The 20,627-nt window shown below is 55.4% G+C and overlaps 4 protein-coding genes across 4 annotated transcripts; all 4 read left to right on the forward strand.

Annotated features, from left to right (window-relative positions):
- Window positions 1–1,196: 1,196 nt before the first annotated feature.
- Window positions 1,197–2,731, forward strand: ISF_02169 (LipA and NB-ARC domain protein; the record flags this gene model as incomplete). Its single annotated transcript, XM_018845776.1, has 2 exons — window positions 1,197–1,259; window positions 1,376–2,731. 2 exons carry the CDS (start codon window positions 1,197–1,199, stop codon window positions 2,729–2,731), a joined length of 1,419 nt encoding a protein of 472 aa, XP_018707499.1.
- Window positions 2,732–8,712: 5,981 nt separating this feature from the next.
- ISF_02170 (2,5-diketo-D-gluconic acid reductase A) lies at window positions 8,713–9,642 on the forward strand (the record flags this gene model as incomplete). Its single annotated transcript, XM_018845777.1, has 1 exon — window positions 8,713–9,642. The coding sequence occupies one exon, from the start codon at window positions 8,713–8,715 to the stop codon at window positions 9,640–9,642; it is 930 nt and encodes a 309-aa protein (XP_018707500.1).
- Window positions 9,643–11,209: 1,567 nt separating this feature from the next.
- On the forward strand, window positions 11,210–12,784 carry ISF_02171 (hypothetical protein; the record flags this gene model as incomplete). Its single annotated transcript, XM_018845778.1, has 2 exons — window positions 11,210–11,664; window positions 11,725–12,784. 2 exons carry the CDS (start codon window positions 11,210–11,212, stop codon window positions 12,782–12,784), a joined length of 1,515 nt encoding a protein of 504 aa, XP_018707501.1.
- Window positions 12,785–15,504: 2,720 nt separating this feature from the next.
- ISF_02172 (SEC7-like protein) lies at window positions 15,505–20,253 on the forward strand (the record flags this gene model as incomplete). The annotated part of the gene is made up of 1 exon (XM_018845779.1): window positions 15,505–20,253. One exon carries the CDS (start codon window positions 15,505–15,507, stop codon window positions 20,251–20,253), a length of 4,749 nt encoding a protein of 1,582 aa, XP_018707502.1.
- Between the last annotated feature and the right edge of the window lie 374 nt (window positions 20,254–20,627).

Raw genomic sequence — 20,627 nt, forward strand, 5'->3', positions numbered from 1 at the left:
GAACCTCGGCAGGTCTTGAGAACGAGGCGTACAACGCCAAAGGTTGTTCAGCAAGATGCGGCGTGACCGGATATGTGTCTTGACTGTTTCTAATGATGCCTATCTACAAAAGTATGTAAATACAAGCTGTTTGTCAGGCATTGTTCTTGTATGAGTCCATTTAGCATCTCAAGCAGTGGTTCTGTGTCATTTTGCAACAACCCAACAGCGCGACTTCAGCTGCTTTGTGTTTCTCCTCCAGACACAACCAACAAATCTCTCACGGCCTCACCTTATCGCCTGCTGCAAACCTACCTTACTCGTCTCAGGCCCTCGGTTATCGGTAGCCTGCACATGCTAGATGACAGCGACAGCCGGCAGTCTCTGCACTCACATCAAGCTGCAACCAATATGTTATTGGTTCGACTAAGCGAGCGATGAGCTGCTGCGCCACCGAGCTGCCTGCGGGCGATGGCCAGTCCCTCTGCGGAGTTTTCGATGGACATCACTCCCAGGCATCAGACCAATGGCCTTGCCTCTTTCTCCGCCCCGATGAAGCACGCACCAGCTCTTCCTCAGGCAACCTATGTGTCATCTGGTCTAGTGCCCCTGCGGCGCGCTCCCGTGTTAGAGTTGATCTACTGTAGGTTTTCCGTCCTGTTCACGAGTTAGCGCCGGATACCGTGCTTGCAAGCGTCCGGATGTCGTCGAACTCGCCCCTCCTTTCCTTCGGTGCCTCTCCGTGCCTGTCCTTGTCTCCATCTGCCGCCACTGCACGTCTGGCTCTCGCTCGCCCTAAGATCTTTTAAGCTACGATGAACCAGATCGCGCCATGAGTCAAAAGGGCCTTCTTCACAACGTTACTGACGGTGTGCGAACGGAGTGACTGCGCTTGTCGCACACCGAGACTATCGGCCGTGCAGGACAGGCAAATTGTGAAAAGTCCGTACGGTGAGAGGCCGATAGCCGTGATTTCAATGTTATAAAGATGTCGTGCTGCCCCAGCTTCTCTCTCAATTCTTTATCATCTCACAGCATTCAATCGTCGAAATCAATCTTGAATCAACTCAAGCTCCATATCGACAATCAAGATCATATAACTAGCCGTCCACTCTTGCAGCTAACGACACACGTATTTCTTCCGACGCCATCACCAAGTGATTGATTCACCCTGTCCAATAATCACTTTTTCCTTTGTACAAAATAATCAGATAATCATGGCGGCTGCTTCCGACGCTTCCACCTCCAAAGCCTCCCCCACCTTCAAGTCACACACCATGGTAAGTTCCGCGTCCCCTCCGGCCCATTCCAGCCCCTTCCGGCCCCCTCCGCGGCGATATCCGGCCTCGGCCTTGCTCCGAAGCACAACAGCCCACTAAGAAGGAACGTCAAGCAGGGCAATACCAACCGCGACAATATCTCCCGCTACGAGACCACCGCCGTATACACGCACCCGGACGCCGAGGTCGACATCGTCCTCGTACACGGCCTCAACGGCCGCCCCGACGCGACCTGGACCGCCGCCGACGGCACCTTCTGGCCGACCGACCTGCTGCCGGAGGCGCTGCGCGGGGTTCCCGCCAACGTGCTCGTGTACGGCTACAACGCCGACGTCTACTCGCGACAAAACGACCGCAGCGCCTCGGACAACTTCATCCACCAGCACGCGCAGACACTCGTGACCAGCCTCGCGCTCTTCCGCCGCGGCGAGGGCCGCGCGCGCAACCCGCTCCTCTGGGTCGCCCACAGCCTCGGCGGCGTGCTCGTCAAGCGCGCGCTGCTCTACGCCGCCGACCTGCGCGCCGCCCACCACGACGACTACCGCGCCGTCTTCGTCTCCACCTACGGCCTCGCCTTCCTCGGCACGCCGCACACCGGCTCCGGCGCCGCCACCTGGGGGCGCGCCCTGCAGGCCATGTCCGACGCCGTCCTGCCGCGCCGACTGTTCGACTCGGAGCCCGTGCTGCTGCGCACCCTCCGCAAGGACAACGAGACGCTCGCCAACATCAACAGCCACTTCCTCGACGTCTACCAGCGCTTCCGCATCCACATGGTCCATGAGAACCACAAGACCGACCTCAAGGGCACCAAGGCGCTCGTCGTCGACGCCAACTCGGCCAGCCCGCAGTTGCCCGGCGTCACCTACTACGGCGTCGAGGCCACGCACTCGCAGATGTGCAAGTTCGCGTCCGCCAACGCTCCCGGGTTCCGCGCGCTCTCCACGGACATCCGCCAGTGGGTGCTCGACGCGCCGGCGCTGATCAGCCGGCGCTGGGCCGCCGAGGACGCCGAGCGCGTCGCGCGCCTCCGGAGCGAGCTATCGGAGCGCATGGCCACCGCCAGCTACCACTACGCCGCGTCCGTCGCCTCGTCCGTCGCCTCGTCCGACGCGCCGCCCAGCCCCGCGCCGGCGTACGTCGCCATCGCCACGCCGCCGCCCGCCTACGAGGAGCAGCACTGCCTCTCGGCGCCGCCCTCGCCGCCGCAGTACTCCGCAGCGGCAACGGCGCCTGCCGCCTGCCACTGCCACTGCTGCCACGGGAGCGGGCCCCAGGAAGACAACGTCGCCGCCGTCGTTCGCGGCATCACGGCGGCCGCGTCCATCGCCTGCTCCGTCGCCGAGGCTGTCGTCGTGGGCGCCACGGACCTCGCCGCCGCCACCCTCTCGTCTTCGTTATCGTCGCGATGCTGCCCGCACGCCGCGACGTCGGGCCAGCGACACGGAGACTCGATTCTGCCGCAGTTTGTTTGAACATAATAAACGACTATTTTTCGTTGTTTTCCTTCTCGATTGCATCTGAATGCCCTTCCACAATAGACACACGGCGCCTCTCGCGGGGCAAAAAAGCATTTTACTTGAGTCGGGCGTTTTTGGGTTTCCTTCTCTTCCTTCTTCTTTGTTTTGGTATTGTGATACCATAGTACTTTGTATTTCATGGTATAGATTTAGACTGTCATTTTGGTTGGGATAACGGCGCTCATCGTCTTAGTATGAGTACCCTTTTGCTTTACAATACAAACCTCATTTAATCAGTTCTCATCATCCTTGTAAATGTATTCTGCCGTGAATTCTGCTACGTGAAAATCAAACTGCCGAAAACCTACAAATTTAGTGTCATGGGTGTCGTTTCTAGCATCATCTTTACACCGCCGGTTCGCGAGGGTATCGGTACCGGCAGGCTGTTAACAGGCATCGGGACAGAAAAACAAAACTGACCGCATGCAGACAGCCTTTGATTTACGTATATGCACGTGAAACAGTAAAAAAACAGCGCAAAAAGAGCCAATTCAAAGTGAAGCGAGCCCTTTGCTGGTCTTGTGGGTTTCTAGTCCATGCGTTCATCCCAAACTCACTCTCGACGTTTCCGTTTCAACAAGTTTATTCAAGCCCAATTTTTCATATCGGTCAAGGTTGGAAACATGTATCGCCACCCAAACGCATTTTTCATCACGCATTTTTCATCACGCATTTTTTTTCTCGGGTTGCGAAACATTTTCCGTTACTTTGTTGTGGAGAGGGGTGGCGAAAGAAAACCGTCGATCACCATCCGAGATGACTCGCCCGCGTAAGTGCGCAAGAATCCGTGTTAGTCAGGACTCAAGATGGCTGCATTTTCCCGACCCGTAGTTCCGACCTTGTTCCCCAAGCCACCATGTACTGCCGTGACTAGGGCAGGCAGCCAGGGTATGCAGGGCCTTTGTTGTCTGAGCCCGGGGGGTTCTTCCCGAGCAAGGGAAAAAAACGTTCTTGACATTGCATTTGAGCAAAAAGAGCAAAAGAGGGGATCACCACACATTTCAGCCACCTTTCTGACCAGCCCTCTTTGCAGACACCGCTTGTTGGTGGTTGCCGACCGTTTCATCCACCCATGTTGTGCTGGACGTGGAGCAATGTTGAACATCGAACTATTGGATATCAGTCCTCTTCATTTGTTTTCTTTTCGAAAATCCGAAACCATCCGAAGAAAAGCCGTCAAGAATATGCAGTCTTTCGCCACGTGTTTGGCGTTTTTAGGATCTATCATTTCTCGAGTAACGAACATGGCGGGATGCGAGTATCCATTGCCCACCGACAGCCGATGGCCTGAGTCCTTGGCTGCTTATGTGGCTGCAGAGCAAAAGAAGACTGCGACTGTTCCAGATGATAGACATGCTTCCAGGAAACGTATACCTGTGTGGGTCTTTGTCGGTCTCTCTCTCGTTCTTTGTTTTTTTCATATCGGACATTTTCCCGTTTCTTTCAAAATTGCACCACATGCAGGCTGTGCTGGGCCATCTGCACAAAGTCCCCTTCAGCTGCCTTGTTGCAGGGATAGGTATACGGTGATGCCTTGCTCCACCCACAAGCGGTGGTGTCTCATGCCTCGCGCAATAGCGTCGGATGGGAAAGGGGGCATTGCGTCGTGAAAACCGTGGTAAGCGACTGGGTACTTGGATTGTATGTGTAGGAGGGAGGGGTAAACAGGGGACTTTTCCCATGATTTTCCCTTTCTCGCCTCGTGCAGGGTGTGACGTACGTCGTATCTGCCGGCATAAGAGCCCTGTCGCGTCGGTCTGAAATGGTCAGATAGAAAGACGTCTTGACATGCAGGTCAGGTCGAAGCGCAGAGCCGTAACAGTTGCAGCAAGGAACTAAGCGTAGAAAATTCCGAAATGCATTGGGCTGTAATGAGTCTAGAATCTTGGGCGGACATCCCACGTCGGGCATATTGATGCAGTCTGCTGAAGAAAGGTAAGGTGGCGTTTGTCGGCTACTGGCCGTCATAGCTTGCAGCCGAGGCGGTGGCCACCTGGCACGGAGTAAAATTCCCGGAATTCGGAAACTGCCTTCCTATTGACAGGGTGCAGCAGAGGGCGCATTTGAAAGAACCTTTCCAAGTTCGCTTCATCGTGTCGTTTACCAGCACGTACAAACGTGTTCTTTACACGAAACTGGAGCGCCTGCCATGTTGGGATATTTACGGGGGAGGGGGAACAGTTCCTGAGTCTGAGGAACTGGCAGCGGGGGACAGATGGAGACCGCAAAGTAATGTGACCAAGTCACTTACCTGCAGTTCACGATATCCTTGATTCTACCACCGGCGGCAAGCCCTTTCTCGTACCCGTCTGTTTCCGGAAGACTTCGAGTCATCCAGCAGCCATCGTGCAAATATCTGGGTCAGGATGCATGGGGTTTATGCCGATACCGTTGCAGCCATCTCTCCCCAAGATCGTGGAGGCCCAGTTTAATCGTTGAAAGTCACGATAACAGCTGGCCAGGTCAGACGACGTTGGATCTCCCGCTACCCGAGACGTTTTGCTGCGGGATGTGGTAGGGTCATGCGTTCCCCGAAATAGACCTTTCTGTATTCTTGCCGGGACCACGCCTTGTGTTTTGACGATCAGGGTTCTTGTGGCGTTGTGTCGTACAAGACAGTGAGATGTAAGGAGTAAAGCAGGGAGAGCAAGCCATCTTTTGACCAAGCCAGCGTTACACGGCGGCGCCCCGAGTGCATTTTTCGCTAGATGGCACATATGAACTTTACTGAGCCAGCGTTCGTCAACACAAGGCCAGGCCCATCGCCGATGCGAACTCTCCAGACTGATGGTTGAGCAAACCGACTCCAAATAAGAAAAAGGCCGAGATAGGTGCTCCACATGAAGCCCAAGAATGTAACATTTACAGCGAACTAGATGCAGCTCATGAAAATGTATCATGTACTTGGCTCCATCTGGCGTAGTTGGTATGAGACGTGGCTCCGTTGGTTTAGCTATGTGGATGCTGTTGATAGCATCCTAGTCAGCTGTATTGATAAGAGCAGACAAAGTGTGAACTGATGGAGGGCTAAGACGAGGAAAAGACGGAACAGTGGTATGGCGCCAGAATGTCACGGTAAGTGATCGCCATCAAATGCAGATGGAGTGCATATCAACAAAATGAAGATGGACTGCCTACGCGCCATCGTTAAGCCAGGTTGCTTCGAGAGGCAGGGCAGCGTGATTGGCGAAGAGATGTGGTGTTTGGGCAGCTGTGGTTGTTTCTGCTTCGTATTGGCGCATTGCATCGGCAACCCTGTGCTGTGTAACCTGCGACGTCCTGCTTCCCCGGTTGTTGGCGCTGTGGTGGTGCTGCACAGCAGAGTGCAGACTGCAGTATGCTGTGTGACAGCCGATACTGCCGGGAGCTACATGCAACAGGGGTGGTGGTATGGAAGCGCAGCGATCTTGTACCACTCGAGCCGATGGTCAAAGTTTGGCTTTGCATTCCCGTGCGAGTCAACATCGGTGGTGCTTGGACGAGCTCCGTGTTAGTAGTGGTTGGTTGGTTTGGCATCACCGCGAGGCCACGGCAGGTATAGTCAATAATGTGCGCGGGCATAATGGAGGGGCCAGCGAGAGGCGGCGCAATCCTTCGTCGTACGGCAATGCAGCGAGTGCTCTTTCGTCGCTATGGAGGGATTATTTGGCCTTCCGGCCCGCGGTGCATCTGCAGTGAACGAGTTGACGTCACGGCATCCGTAGCGGTATCCATCTCTCGTGTCTTGAGGCTCCAGTTTATGCTCCAGTGCGGTGTCATAGCGGGAGAAAGGGCAGCCCTGCCAGAATGGCCATCCGTCGTGAAGCTAATGAAAAACCGCAGTGAAGCGGCGGGAGAGGCGGTGGATCATGGCGTCTTGGCGTTTTGACAGCAAGGTGCCAGCGAGGCATTGGCATTGAGAGGCCAGCTTGAAGCTTGTGCCGGGAGCGCAGCAGGAGGCTGCGTCGTGCGGTGGCAGGCTGAGTCCACAGCGAGGCAGACTTGCGTCCGCGGCGGTTGCTCTCTTCGAAACGGATATGGCCTAGGCGAAACGTCCTGATGGAACAGACGGGGCCCAAACGGATTGATGGCGCATTGCCGTGCTGCGTTGCGTGTCGAGCCCTGCGAGGGAGATTGGCTACGTGGATACCAATGCGTCATGAGCGTGATTATCTGCAGCCGCGGAGCGTAGGATGGCAAAAAGGAGATATTCGGAGAAGGCGTGCAACAGCGTAATAGATGAGCGCGGACCAGGAAGATAGTGCCGGCCTGGGCGAGGAGCGGACTGTGATGGGATGCGGGATGGTGAGAAGAGACGGCGTTTGCTGTTTGTTGGCTACAACTTGACTAGACGGTACAAATGCTGTTGGGTCAGAGTTTTTAATGGTGGCTTAATAAAACTGTGGCTTGACGAGGTCAGGCTGAGATTCCAGGGGACCAAGATAGATTAATAAGTCGCCCGAGGGGGCTTGCAGGGGGGCTTGCAGTGCATGCAGCGCTGTAGCTGAACAAAGTCGCTGGCAGAATCGCGAACAGACCGCTGAAAGACCCTGGACGACAGAGTTACAGGCCCGAGGTACCTTTTATCGGCACGGTGGCACCGACAGAGTTTAATCATTGCAACTGCATTGTCGAAATAGCGGCGTAGGTAGGTGCTGTGGTGCATAACTACACTGGCGTTATCTGGTTACAGTGAGAGTGAAGTTACAAGATCGACGGAGCCAACAGACGTCTTGAAACAAGCCCTCTGTTTTGTGATTGGCGGCAGACAGTCCTATCGGCTCAGAATGTCCTGTAAACTGGGGATGCAGTGCGTGGATAATAACGAAAACAACTCCTGAGATTACGACGCGCAATTATTCGTATAGCAGAGACATACAAGCGAAAAGATACATTGCCTGCACAGGCGGGTAGGTATGTATCCAAGTACCGCTCGTCGTAGCCTACGGACCCGGTCCACTCGGTTTAAAACTCTGAGCCCACCGTCTAGACAACTCTCGCTCGGAGGTACACGTTATTAGGCAGACGCGACCTGCATTTGCATGTGCCTCGCAGTGCGCCGTCCATTATGGTGGCGTCCTGCACCTACAAACACCCACTACCCGACAAGACCACAGTTAAAAATTCTGACGCTTCTTCCTCCTCGGCAACCTTTACCCTCCGCCCCCTCCCTGGACATAACTTGTGGATCAGATATGGATCTCATTGGGATCGTGCCGGAACCCTCGTCACCAGTCACAGCGCCGCGCTGCCACATGGTACCTGTCGGCGGCTCCACCCCGACGTCATGGACACCCCCCCCCGTCCGTCGTCCGTTCCGGCTCCAGTCCCGGCCGTCGGGTACGGTGGCTCACCACCGCAGTCACGCCGCCAGGTATTTTCACTCCATGCCACCCCCCCCCCCCCTGCATCCCAAGAATGGACAAAAAATACTGGAGCCTGAAAGATAAAATGCCGCAGTTGCGTTATCGCCAAAACCTCTTTACAACTGCTTTTCTTGGTTCCACCGGCGTACCCTGCCCCAGTAAAAATATAAAAAATAAAAATAAAAATCTCTTCGTTTTTCATACTCGAGCTTGTCTGTATTTCGACGGGCCAACGTACTGCTACTGTGGTATCAGGCTCCGCAGTTGATGCTCCGTAATGACGCCTGTGTAAATGGCGGGACCGATAACATGTACATGGTATCGATGCTGAGGCTGGCATCTGTACTTTTGTCGACAAACAGATAGCATTTGAAACCCGACTCTTCGATACCACTCATTTCTCCCATCTATATAAGACGGTTGCCCTTCTCCTCAAATCCACTCTCGATCGATCCCTCATTCTCATCAACCATTGACTGGCCTATCCACTTACATCTTCTCTATCCTCCCACTTCTTAACAGACTCACCGTCTTTCTCTTCTCTCCCATCACCCAAGTCTCAATACTACACTCCTCCACACTTCTTTCACAATGGCTCCCGTCGCTATCACCCCTGAAGTCTCCCCCGAGCGCCCCATGATCGTCAAGAAGGTCCAGGGCAGCCGCTCGCACTCTAGCTCCGTCTCATCTGTCCACTCCATCCAGCTCAACGACGGCAACTACATCCCCACCGTCGCCCTCGGCGTCTACAAGGCCCCCAACGGCCAGGAGACCGAGGACGCCGTCACGGCCGCCCTCGACGCCGGCTACCGCCACATTGACTCGGCTGCGCGCTACGCCAACGAGGAGGCCTGCGGCCGTGCCATCCGCCGCTGGCTCCAGAAGACGGGCACTCCCCGCGAGGATGTTTTCATCTGTTCCAAACTTTGGGATGCTGACCACGGCTATGAGGCCACCTTCAACGCCCTCTGCTCGTCGCTCGACAAGTTTGGCCTCGACTACCTGGATCTCTACCTGATCCACTCGCCCGCCGACGACGAGGAGAAGCGCCTCGAGTCGTGGCGCGCCCTCGAGACCGCTCAGCGCCTGGGCAAGGTCAAGTCCATCGGCGTCTCCAACTTTGGCGCCGCCCACATTGAGAACCTCATTGAGAACGCAACCGTCGTCCCGGCCGTCAACCAGGTCGAGGTCCACCCCTTCTGCCAGCGCCAGGCTCTCGTCGACCTCTGCGACAAGCACGGCATTAAGATCGAGGCCTACTCTCCCCTGGCCCGCGGCAACAAGCTCGAGGACCCCACCATCGGCAAGATCGCCGAGAAGTACAGCAAGACTCCTGCTCAGATCCTACTCAACTGGAATGCCGCCCGCGGCAACGTTGTCCTGCCCAAGTCCCTGACCGCCCACCGCATCAAGAGCAACTTTGAGTCGTTTGACTTCAAGCTTGCCCCCGAGGACGTTGCCACCATTGATGCTCTGGAGTCCAACTATGTCACTGGCTCTATGCACAAGTCTGTTGATTAAATATTGGCTTTTTATTTCTCTTTTTTACGAGGATGATCCATGGAGTTCTCTTTGGATATGATACCACCTCTTTTTTCAACGACCATGAGACTTTGCACCAGCCGTTGTCTACTGTACCGCATTACAGTGGACGCGGAGAAGTCTAGTGGAATTACGAGCACACAGCTCTGGGCTCAACCAGATTAGATATTGCATAGATTCGGCAGCTTGGCGTTTTCCCTTTTTCCATAGTCCCGCTCGAGGACTCAATTCATGAGATAGAAATTGAAACTTTCAGAACAATAATTTCCCATGCTCCTGTGAAGTCAAGAATCGTGCGCCTCAGACAGACAGAGAGCGCGGGTCGCTTTGATGTGTTCGAATCGTCTAAGTCGGCCCGAAAATGACTATGCCGCGTTCGGGCCCGCATCGGAGGCCACGATCTGGTAGCCGGGAGGCGTTGCGCGGAAACAGTCTGCCGCGTGCGGCGGAACGACATCTAAAACGACGGCCGAAATTTCCGTAAACCTTGATAGACTATTGGCGACCCTGGACAGCTTCAGAGACAATGTTCCCTAGGTGGGTAAGCGTCATGCATGCGTAACGGCTGTGTGGGGGATTTCGGATGTTTAAAAGAAGATCGTGAGATCTGAACTCGGGCGGTTGCAGGTTCCACTGGGTTTCTAACGTTAGTTGGTGGAAGAAGGCGAAAAAAATCTGGGGCAATGGTCACGCAGAGATGACTCCGTTTAAAAAGGTCCAGGCCTTGGATAGACCACGATAGTGTGAGGGGTCACGGATATGCGGCGGGCTGCACGAGGGCCTGAGGGTAAACCTGTACTGTAATTGTGACAAGAAAGAAAGTTGAATGCAGGGTAGGGGAACTTGGAACTAATAATGTGCAAGGATTTCTCATAATGATGTAGCCCCCGGACTGTCTGCAAGTTGAGTGTGCCTTGTGCCTGACACGCACCCATCACCCATCATCACCACCACACCACCACACCACCACATCACATCACACCACACTAAAAGAGGTACATTGCGTGCATGCATGCACAAGACCATGCTGTACTACCCAAACAGCGGCAATCCTAATTAACAACACTCGAGCCTAGCTTTTCCAAGTAACCACAAAAGGGTGGCGCGTGGGAGACTGTCTCGTTGGTCAGATGGACGGCGCTGGTTTGCGGGCGCTGCACCCCGCGTGACCAGACTCAGCCTTGCGTGCTGATCAGCCGCTGCTCGTAACCAGTTAACAAGAGATCGGCCGAGAGATATTGCCATTATTAGCATCGACAAGCAGAGCCAGCCCGCTGATGGCTGATCATTCGTCGTGGCCGTTGGGCCAGGCAGGAGCTCTTGTTTGTTTGAGGTACCTACGCTACGGCCCGAAGCTGCCTTGATCGAAACTGTCCGTGACAGCAGCAAGGTAATTGACTGGTAACGCCAAGCCGTGTCGTGGGATCCTAGTTTCCCCCTTCTCAGCCTCCGTCGCTTTCAACCTATTCTCTTCTTCCTACATACTCTCCTTTGACCCTACCGAGATCTTACCTAGATCGCGACTGACGCCAAACAAACGCCCGCCATGAACGCCGCGACGGATTTCTACCGATCGCAGGTTGGCGGCACAGGTGTCATCAACTACAGCTACACCGATTTCCCTTGGCGCTTGTTCCTCAAAGATGTCTACTATTTTTTTGTGTACTGCTGGGCGCTGCCGTGGGTAGTCCTACCTCTCACCCCCGCCGACTCGGGCGACCTGGACGAGCTCTACCCCAGCTGGGCCAACCTGTGGTGCCTCGCCGTTCACTCCGTTCTGATCCTCCTCCAGCTCATCTTCATTCTTGGTCTGTTTGTCGCTGTTCTATTTCCAGTCTGGGTCGGCGCGCTCTTTGCTGGCGGCTGCCTGTTCCTCAATTGGCTCCTCTGCCTTCTTTTGAATGGTAAAGGTATCACATTTCACTCAGACGAGAAGTATGCCAAGGCACTGCCAGAGCATGAGCATGAGCAATGGATTTTCCTGAATGGCGTTGCTGCCGGGTATGTAAATGTACGGCTGCTCTCAAGACTGGTCGTTTGCTAACAAGTGACGTCCTCTAGGGAGCATTGGATGAAGAATAACCTGAACCGACTTGCCATTACCTTCGGTCGACCGATCCTTGGCGTCCATAACCGCACCTCTGGAATAATATTCGACGTTATCGAGTGCCTCGTCCAACGCAACTTTTCCTATGCCACCAACGACGTTCGCGTTTGCTACAAAATTATTCGAGATGTACTTTACGACCCGTCGAAGACCAAGGTCATCTTCATTCTACATTCGCAAGGTGGAATCGAGGGTGGTCTAGTGCTGGACTGGCTTCTCCAAGAGATGCCTCAAGATCTCTTGTCCAAGCTGGAAGTGTACACGTTTGGCAACGCCGCGAACCATTTCAATAATCCGCATCGCCATGCCGAGTCGCAGGCCCTGACGATCAAGAAGCCTCGGGAGGCTCTCGCGACATTGGTAACGGAAACCAGCTTCTCCGGTATGCACGTTGATGCCTTGATAGATACCGGCGACGGCAAGTACCCGTCGCTCGTCACACAGTCCTCGAGCATGTCTACGTCATCTCGGAGCTGGAATGCGGCACAGGACCGTGCCATCGGATACATCGAGCATTTCGCGCACACCACAGACTTTGTTGCTATGTGGGGTGTTTTGCACTTTGCGACAAATAGGATGGGCTCGCCGCAACTGCCGAGATTCATGGGACGTCTCTTCAGTCGGTCTACTAGACGAGGTGGCCATCAATTTAACCAGCATTATATGGATGGTATGTTTCCGCTGCAAAGGGATGCGGAGACCGGAGAGTTTATCGGCGCGGCGGAAGAAAACGAATTCATGGAGGAGACGATCAAAGTCGGTAAGGAAGGCGCCGCCATGGACAACACGCGCGAAGCTTTCGACATTACGTACATGGGGACTATGGGATTCGGAAGCGGCGACATTACGACACCCGTGGAAGTGCATGGGGCTCCTAACAAGAAGCAGTTGGTGCATGAATACAAGGTCAAGGACGTTTGCCGGCTTTGGAGCTACAGAAATGGGCGTAGCCCGCATGACACGACGGCGGTGACCGGGGTTGAAGCAACCATGGCACGCACCGCCACTATTTAGCTACGGGAATTGTTACAAGTCTGCAGCTTGTTGGCTATTCAAATTATGACGTTAGATGTATCGGGCTGGGCACAGAGATATAGATATCGAGATTGGACGTTGTTGCCTAAGCACAAATTAAACTCTAAACGATCTGATCCGCTTCAATCGTGACCGGACTGTTGATTTGATGCACCTTATCGAACTCGCAAGTTGTAGCTGTTGAGTAATTCATGTGCAACGCCGTTGGATTGATTCCTCGGCCAACCTGGACCTTTAGCAGCCGGTATTATTACCAACGGTGTGAATATCAGCAACGGGTCTGGGTTACACCACGTGGACTTTAATATGGGATAAAAACATCCGAATGCAATTTGCCTTGGCCAATGTCAAGTTCTGGGGTATAACTCGATGGTCATCCGTCCGGTGCCAATCGATGCACTGTACCGCGGGCGGAGGATAGTAGACGAGGCACGGACGCCGAGAACTTGGTATTTTGAGAGCGAGCTTTGCGAATGTCTTGAATGTCCAGATTAGCGGGGCGGGAAAATGACTCCGTCGAGGAGTAAAAAAAAAAAAAGAGGCGGCGACAAGGTTCACGACATGCATGCGGGACCCCTGACAAAGTTGCGGCCGCAAAGCATAATCCTTGCCATGGGAATCTGAGCTGGATCTTTTCATCCCGGCCCCTTTTTAGTTAGTATGTAAGTGGAAAGGCGCAGAGACGCAATGGCTATATTCTCCTGTTGACGATAAGTTTTTTTTCTTTCTCATGACTTGCCCATGCGAGTCGTGATTGCGGGGGGTCGTTTCTGGAAACTTGGCGACTTGTATACATCAGACGGTGGCGGCCTACATAGATGGGGGAGCGGGCGAAATCCAATAGTCCCAAGCGGCATGCAAGGGGCTCATACTTTTCAAGTTCTCTGACGCTCCGTGCGCACGGCGCGCAATCTTGATGGAAAACGCAACGCACAACAAGGAGCAACCTGTGAAATCGGTGCTTGGCCGACTGGCATGAGCCGGGCCCAGTGCTTGGGATCAACAAGGATCCCCTACCTAGTCAGTCTCGGAAGAAGGACTTTTTTTATTACGATGTAGCCCGTTGGGATGACAGAAGGATGCAGATGCAGACTGCTCGTCGGGGCAAGATGGGCGACTTGATGGATGATACGTTACTGTGGCAATTGACTCTGATGATGGAACCTCACTTTTTGAAGGGAGCAAAGGGGGTTTATCTGAGCGGAGGTACGAAGCCAACTGCATCCGCATGAATTTGACAACACATGGCGCAGCGGCTGAGCTGCAGCTCGGTTCGTAGCATGAAAACCTCACTGTCTTTCGTGCCCAACAAAGAGCCCAAGTTCTGGCCCTGCATTAGTTGCTTTAGCTCGTTACAGTAATAGCTCCTTGCGCCTTTTGGCTCTTCTGTTCCTCCTCGCCCTGGCGCTTAACCAACTGTAGAACAGCGTTCCCGTCAGCTCACCTCGCGCGTACCGGTGGCGTGTTACATATATTCGCACAGATTTCTGAGGCAAGGCTCATGTGCCGAAGAAGGGGGGGGGGGGGTTGATGTCGCCGAGGATTCGTGTTTTGACCCTTGTTTCTGTTTCCCAGGCGTTCCGTATCCCAAGTAGAGAAAAAAAAGGGAGGGAGAGGATGATGCTTATTACTGGTCGAGAGGAAGGGAGATGCGCAACTTTGGTGGTGGGCTTGTCCTGTGCGTCCCGCATCCGATCCCATTTTAATGCTCATTTGTTTTAGTTTTAATTTTTTGCGCGTGAAGAAGGAGGCGAAGGACCAAGACAAGTCAGAACTGCCACGGCCAGTGTCAAGTGCCGTGAGAATTGCTTTTTTCTTTCCTCCTTCAACACACGCGGCGCCCGCGCAAGAGGACGGACTTGATTGACACTCGATGGGCCGTGGAACTTGAAAGCCTTTGGGACTTTTTTCCTTTTCCTTTTTCCCAGTCTCTCGTCCGTTGTCTGTCGCTTGTCGTCCTACTTACTTACCTACCTACTACCTGCTACTACTACGCACGAGCTGACGAAGCGACACGCGACAAGAGCCTGCATTTCTGCGCCCATTGAATCTCGTCTTGGTCTTTGCTCTTTGCCTTTTTCTTTAATCTATTCTTCTTTTTCTTCTTCTGCGCCGCAAACGCCCGCGACTCACAGCTAGACCCCCGCCATCACCGAGACAAGAGACCACTTGATCTATCGACTCCCAGCTTAGCTACCCAGTAGCTAGGTGACCACCAGCTATCTAACTAACCACCTTGGAAGGTTAGCGACGACCAAAAAAACGAGGCGTGAACCACCAACAATTGAAACAGCGCCTGACACTAGCAGCTTTCTCTGTCATATTTTACCCCCGACATTTCCCCTCTTTCTCACCAACAAATTTATTACGGAGGATTTGTTGGAGAATTTCTACGTCAAAATCGCTTCTCGGGCCTGGGAGCCCGCGCAATGGTTCCTCATTAGAAAATCACAAGGGGACTTGCGCGCATCCTCTCCACCCCCTTCCTCCACAAAAGTCCCCCCTTTGACCCTGACAGGCCACAGCAAGGGCCCCAGCCAGCCCAGCCCAGCCCATCTGCAGCCAGCAAGGAGACAGGACGAGGAAAAAGAAAAAAAAGTTACAGTGGTCCAAACAGTGGTGCAGAAAGAGCGACGGAGAGAGAGAGAGAGAGAGGAAACGAGAAGCAAAAGAGCTGAAAAAGGTGAAAGGTGACAGTCATGGCATCAGACCACTACCGTTACCACCAGCACCGGCGGCGTCGCGGGGATAGCAGCGGCTCCTCGTCAATGATTATGCCGCAGACGCCTCAACAGCGCGATTCTCACGACTTGTCCCTGTCGCCGCGCGATGTGACCCGCGACTCTCTCGTCACGAATATGTTGTTGTCGTTGGATCAATTCTCCTTTGATCAGCAGCATCAGCAGCAGCTGCAACAACAGCAGAGCCCGTTTGATCACCGCAGCCACTGGGACCCTTCGCCGAGCAATCACAGCCCCGGACAACCCCAGCACCACCACCAGAACCACCGCTACCACCAAGCCTTTGATGGGGCGCCGCCGCCCCGGGCACATAGCAGCTCCTCTCCTTCTGTTGGCGCTCGACCGGCAGCGTCTTTTTCACGCCCCCCAGAGGCCAATTCATATCATCACCATCGAGATCGTGGTCAGTCGTACAGCAGCGTCTCTTCGAACTTATCCACGCCCCCCAACGCCCGTGGGCACAACCCCGATAAGGCTGCGGCCAGCAACCGCCGTGCCCCCAACACCTCGTCCTCCGCTTCCTCCTCGACGGTAACGGCAACCCAGAGAGAACAGGTCGGCGCTGCCAACGCAAGCCTTCAGGCTGCCCTCGCGAGCACCCCTATCCGGTCGACCCAGAAGCAGAAAAAACATATCCCCCCCGTTACGCCCCCAGCTCGCGGCGCTAGTCTCTCCTCCCACGATCTGAGCCTCGACCAACGCCCCTCGCGTGTCCGCCGAGTCCCCAAGCACCTGCACGACGGATATCACGAGTTCCTCACTGAGACAGTCCCGTCCTCAGCTACCGCGTCCTCGTCGTCCCGTCGCGACCCGACCCGACGCAGCAAGAGTGCCGGCGGCTCCAGCTCCCGCCAGCGCGCGGCCGCTGCAGCAGCGTCTGGTGCCACCGGTTCCCCGGCTCAGTCGCGTCCTCCGCTGCCTCTGGCTTCGTCCTCGATCATTGAATACGACGTCGACTACCTCAGTCAAGACTACGGTGCGGCTCCCACGCCTACGGTTCCGGCCGGCCCTCGCCGCCGCACATCCAATCTTGGTCCTCGCGGCGCCTCTTTTGACCATCTCCCACCCCCTGGTATTGAGCGAAAGCGCAGCTCCCGCACCCTCTCTCTGAGGAGCATATCCAGCAAGAAAAAGCACGCCGCCACGTCTTGGGACCAACAGAAGCAGCAGCAGCAGCAGCAGTCGCAGCCCCCCATGCCTGGCACCGATGACTTCGAACCGGCTCCTGCGCCTAGCGTCGGCTATCGTAAGACGAAGGACGACCAGCATAGAGCCAAGTCATCCCACGCTGCGTTCCCGCACCACCACCACCCGGACCTGCCGCATCAGCAACCGCCGCAAAAGGAGCGGCCGGGCTTCTTTCGCCGTGTCTTCGGCGGCGGCAATTCATCCAGGAATGTGCTGGCTGCAACCGAACAGCCTCCACAGCCCAACTCGCCGCGCCCGCCGTCGTCACTATCACGACCGCAGAGCGGTAAGCTGATCAAGGAGCAGTCCAAATCGACTTCTGGACCGCCGTCCAGGGACACCTCTTCCTCGCACTCGCAGCAGCCACCGCCGGTACCGCCTCTGCAGAAAAAGACATCGTCATTCTTCCGCCGACGTAAGAAGTCGGTCGTGGATGACGCACCACCTCTGCCTTCCCAAATACCACCTGTGCCCAATGTCCCGCTGACAACATTAACCAAAAAGACGAGCTCGGGAACCGACGACGCCAGCCCTGTCAGCAGCCTGCGTCAAGCCTTGGACCCCTATCTCCGTAGCAGTGCTGGATCGGGCGTTGGTGCCGCGAAGCCGAGCGCGCTGGCCGACATCACGAATATTGCCGCTGACGACGCCCGCGAAGACGAAACCGACGAGCCCAGATCCGAGTTCAAGCGCGAGTTCTCGCCCGATTACGAGCCGAGTCCGAACGCCAAGATCCGCAGCGTTCCCAGCGACACCGAGAATAATCTTGATTCCCCATCTAGAAAGACGGGTGCTGGAACAAAGAAATCAAAATCCGCGGCCAACCAGACTTTTCTCGACTTGGATAATGGTAGCGATGATGACCACGCTGGTAAAGTCGGAAACAGACGCTCCAAGTCGGACCTTTCCGCCTCTACCCACTCTGAATCGTCCCACGTTTCGCAACAGGACACGAGCAAGGATGACACCATCCGAGCCAGTAAGATGGCGCCTCGCATTACGGAGCAGCTGAGTCTAGGCACCAGCCGCAGCCGATCAAACTTGAGACTGCCAAGCGATGGTAACCGCTCCGTGAGCGCGGGCAGTATGTCTACCGATACGGACTATAAATCTGTCCTCAGCGCTCCCCCGAGCGTGCGCGTCGAAGACCTTGATGAAACCGATTCTTCCAAGGGAGCGAGCACCGCCAAAACCATGCAAGCCAAGGGCCTTGACGAACCGCTGTTTGTCGTGGGCGAACCGACCGAAGATGACAGGCTCAAGGCCAAGAAGATTTACGACGGGCTGCAAGACTTTATTCCAAAGGACAAGGCGGCGGCGTGGATGGGCGAGGAAGGCCCTGTACGAAAGCGCACCCTGCAGGCATACATGGAACTCTACAGCTTTACCGATCAAAGCATCCTGTCCGCCCTGCGCAGCATTTGCGGTCGGCTAATTTTACGAGCCGAGACCCAACAAGTCGATCGAATACTGGTTGCATTTTCTAAGAGGTGGTGCGATTGCAACCCGAACCATGGCTTCAAGGCGACCGACATTATCCACACCATCTGCTACTCGATTATGCTTCTCAACACCGATCTCCACATGGCTGATATCGAGACCAAGATGACTCGAAGCCAATTCGTGAAGAACACGCTCTCTACGATACGACAATCGCTCCACGAGTCGAACCCCGACGCCTTCCAGCGCCCGAGCATTCTTCCCGACAGAAGTCCGATGACGGCTGCAGATTCGACCTCTGGCGAGCAAGACCGGTCGACCTTCCGCCACTCGTTCCGCCCTCCTCCGAGACCAGACGCGCAGGGCGGGGACCCCAGTGAAGACAGTGGGCCGCTGGTCCGGAATGGACTCACCGGTACACTGCGTGCCTGGGAGGAGCAAATCGAACTGGTTCTTAAGAGTATCTATGCATCTATCCGCGACGACAGGCTCCCTCTGTTTGGAGCTGAAGACCGCCCTGTTGGCCCGGCGCAGTCGCAGAGCAATCTCTCCGTTATGGGCCTGCTGAAGCGCACGCCCAGTGTACTGAGCAAGGCGCCTTCAGAAGGTCAAATGTCCTCGCGTGGACGTATCGCAGACGGCGTCCGCACTGGTGCTTCGAGGTGGACTTCGAAGAGCCGCTCCCGCCCTGGCCTGGGACGAAATGGCATGGCATCGAGTAGGACTAGCTTCGACGACGATAACTCCTTGTGGAGCCCTGCCATGTCTTCGGCTACCTGGAGCCGCTACTCTCTTGGGCGCACCCAAGCGTCCATGTCTCAGGATTCCTTTGCGTCGTCAATGCCCAGGGGCGACTTCCAGCGGTCGATTGGTTTTGCTAACGCGCTGAGCCAGTCCATCATCCGTGATGAGGACCTGAACGGCGACGAAACAGCCCCGTCCATCATCAGCAGCGACTACACTACTGCGCAGATGCTCGAAGACGAGTCGCTCGAGTTGGCCGGCCCGCCATGGATCAAGGAGGGTATGGTCGTGCACAAACACCACTTAGATGGTGTAGGCAAGCGGGCAAAGGACCGCAACTGGTCAGAGGTCTTTGCCGTCGTGCAAAAGGGCCAGCTTAGCATGTTCTCCTTCAACTTGAGCAAGTCGGCCCGGCACAAGGCCCGTCCGCGTACGGCGATGGCACCGGTCGGCGGCGGAAACTGGCAGGACAACGCCGTCAACGTTGGTACATTCAATCTCCGCCTTACGCTGGCCTCGGCGTTGCCGACGCCGGGCTACTCACGCACACGCCCCTACGTGTGGGCGCTCAGCCTACCAACCGGCGCCGTGCACCTGTTCCAAGTCGGCACGCCGGAGATCATCCGCGAGTTCGTCAACACGACAAACTACTGGAGCGCAAGGCTCAGCTCGCACCCACTCGTTGGAGGCATCAGCAACATTGAGTACGGCTGGAGCGAGGCTATTGTCAACAACGCGCTGGTGGCCGCCATCAACGAGTCGAGCAGCCCGCCGCCCTCGGCGACGCAGAAAACAGCGGGCAGCACCCTTGGCCACGCGCGCAAGAGCAGTACGCAGAGCGCGAGCGCCAAATCGTTGAGTTTTGACCACAGTATCGGCGGCGGCAGCAACAGCGGCTTCACCAACAACAGCGGCCGGGGCAAGCTCCCCGGGGATCGAGTGCACATTGCGCCCTGGTCGCCGCCGACGCAGAGCGCGCGGCCGAGCAACCTGTCTGAGGATGAGCAGCGCGAGGCGCTGGCAGCGTACGTGCGCAGCATCGAGAGCGACCTGCAGGCGCACAACCAGCTGCGCAGCCCGATGCTGCTCGCGTACACGCCGCGCGGGACCAACGCTGCCAAGGCCATGACCAACTGGGAGAGCAAGAGCTCGTACCTGCTCCGCGAGATTGTCAAGTTCCGCACGTACGTCGACTGCCTGAACCAGGCCGAGACGCGCAGGCGGGAAGTCTATAAGGAGCGCGCGCTGGCGCAGCGCGCGGCCCGCGGCGACCTGAGCGAGCCGGACGACGACGACGACGATGACGCGGGTGCTAACGAAACTCTACGACCATAATAACGAACGTCTTGCCCTCGAGCGATGTTTTCTGGACTTGTGTTCTTTCTTCTGTTTCTTCTTCCCATACATTTTCTTTCCTATAATTTGATGGCAGGCCTGGCCTTGTTGTTGGTTAGAGCCAGTGGTTCTCTTCTAGACTTGCAGAGGATGGCGAAAAAGTCTTGTGTATTAACAAACTGCGCATTGAACGGCCAGCAATTTTTTTTTTCCTTTTTTCCTTTCTTCCTTTCTTCCTTTCTTCCTTTCTTGGACGGTCGAATATTGGTAAGTATGAAGAAAAGTACAACACACGCCTGGGACTGGATGGGAGGTGTCTCTTTTTTTTCTGAAGCAAGGCAACATTTTCTTTCATATTCATTCTGCATGAATGG

Source organism: Cordyceps fumosorosea, assembly GCF_001636725.1.
Source record: "Cordyceps fumosorosea ARSEF 2679 chromosome Unknown scaffold_3, whole genome shotgun sequence".
Lineage (NCBI taxonomy): Eukaryota > Fungi > Ascomycota > Sordariomycetes > Hypocreales > Cordycipitaceae > Cordyceps > Cordyceps fumosorosea.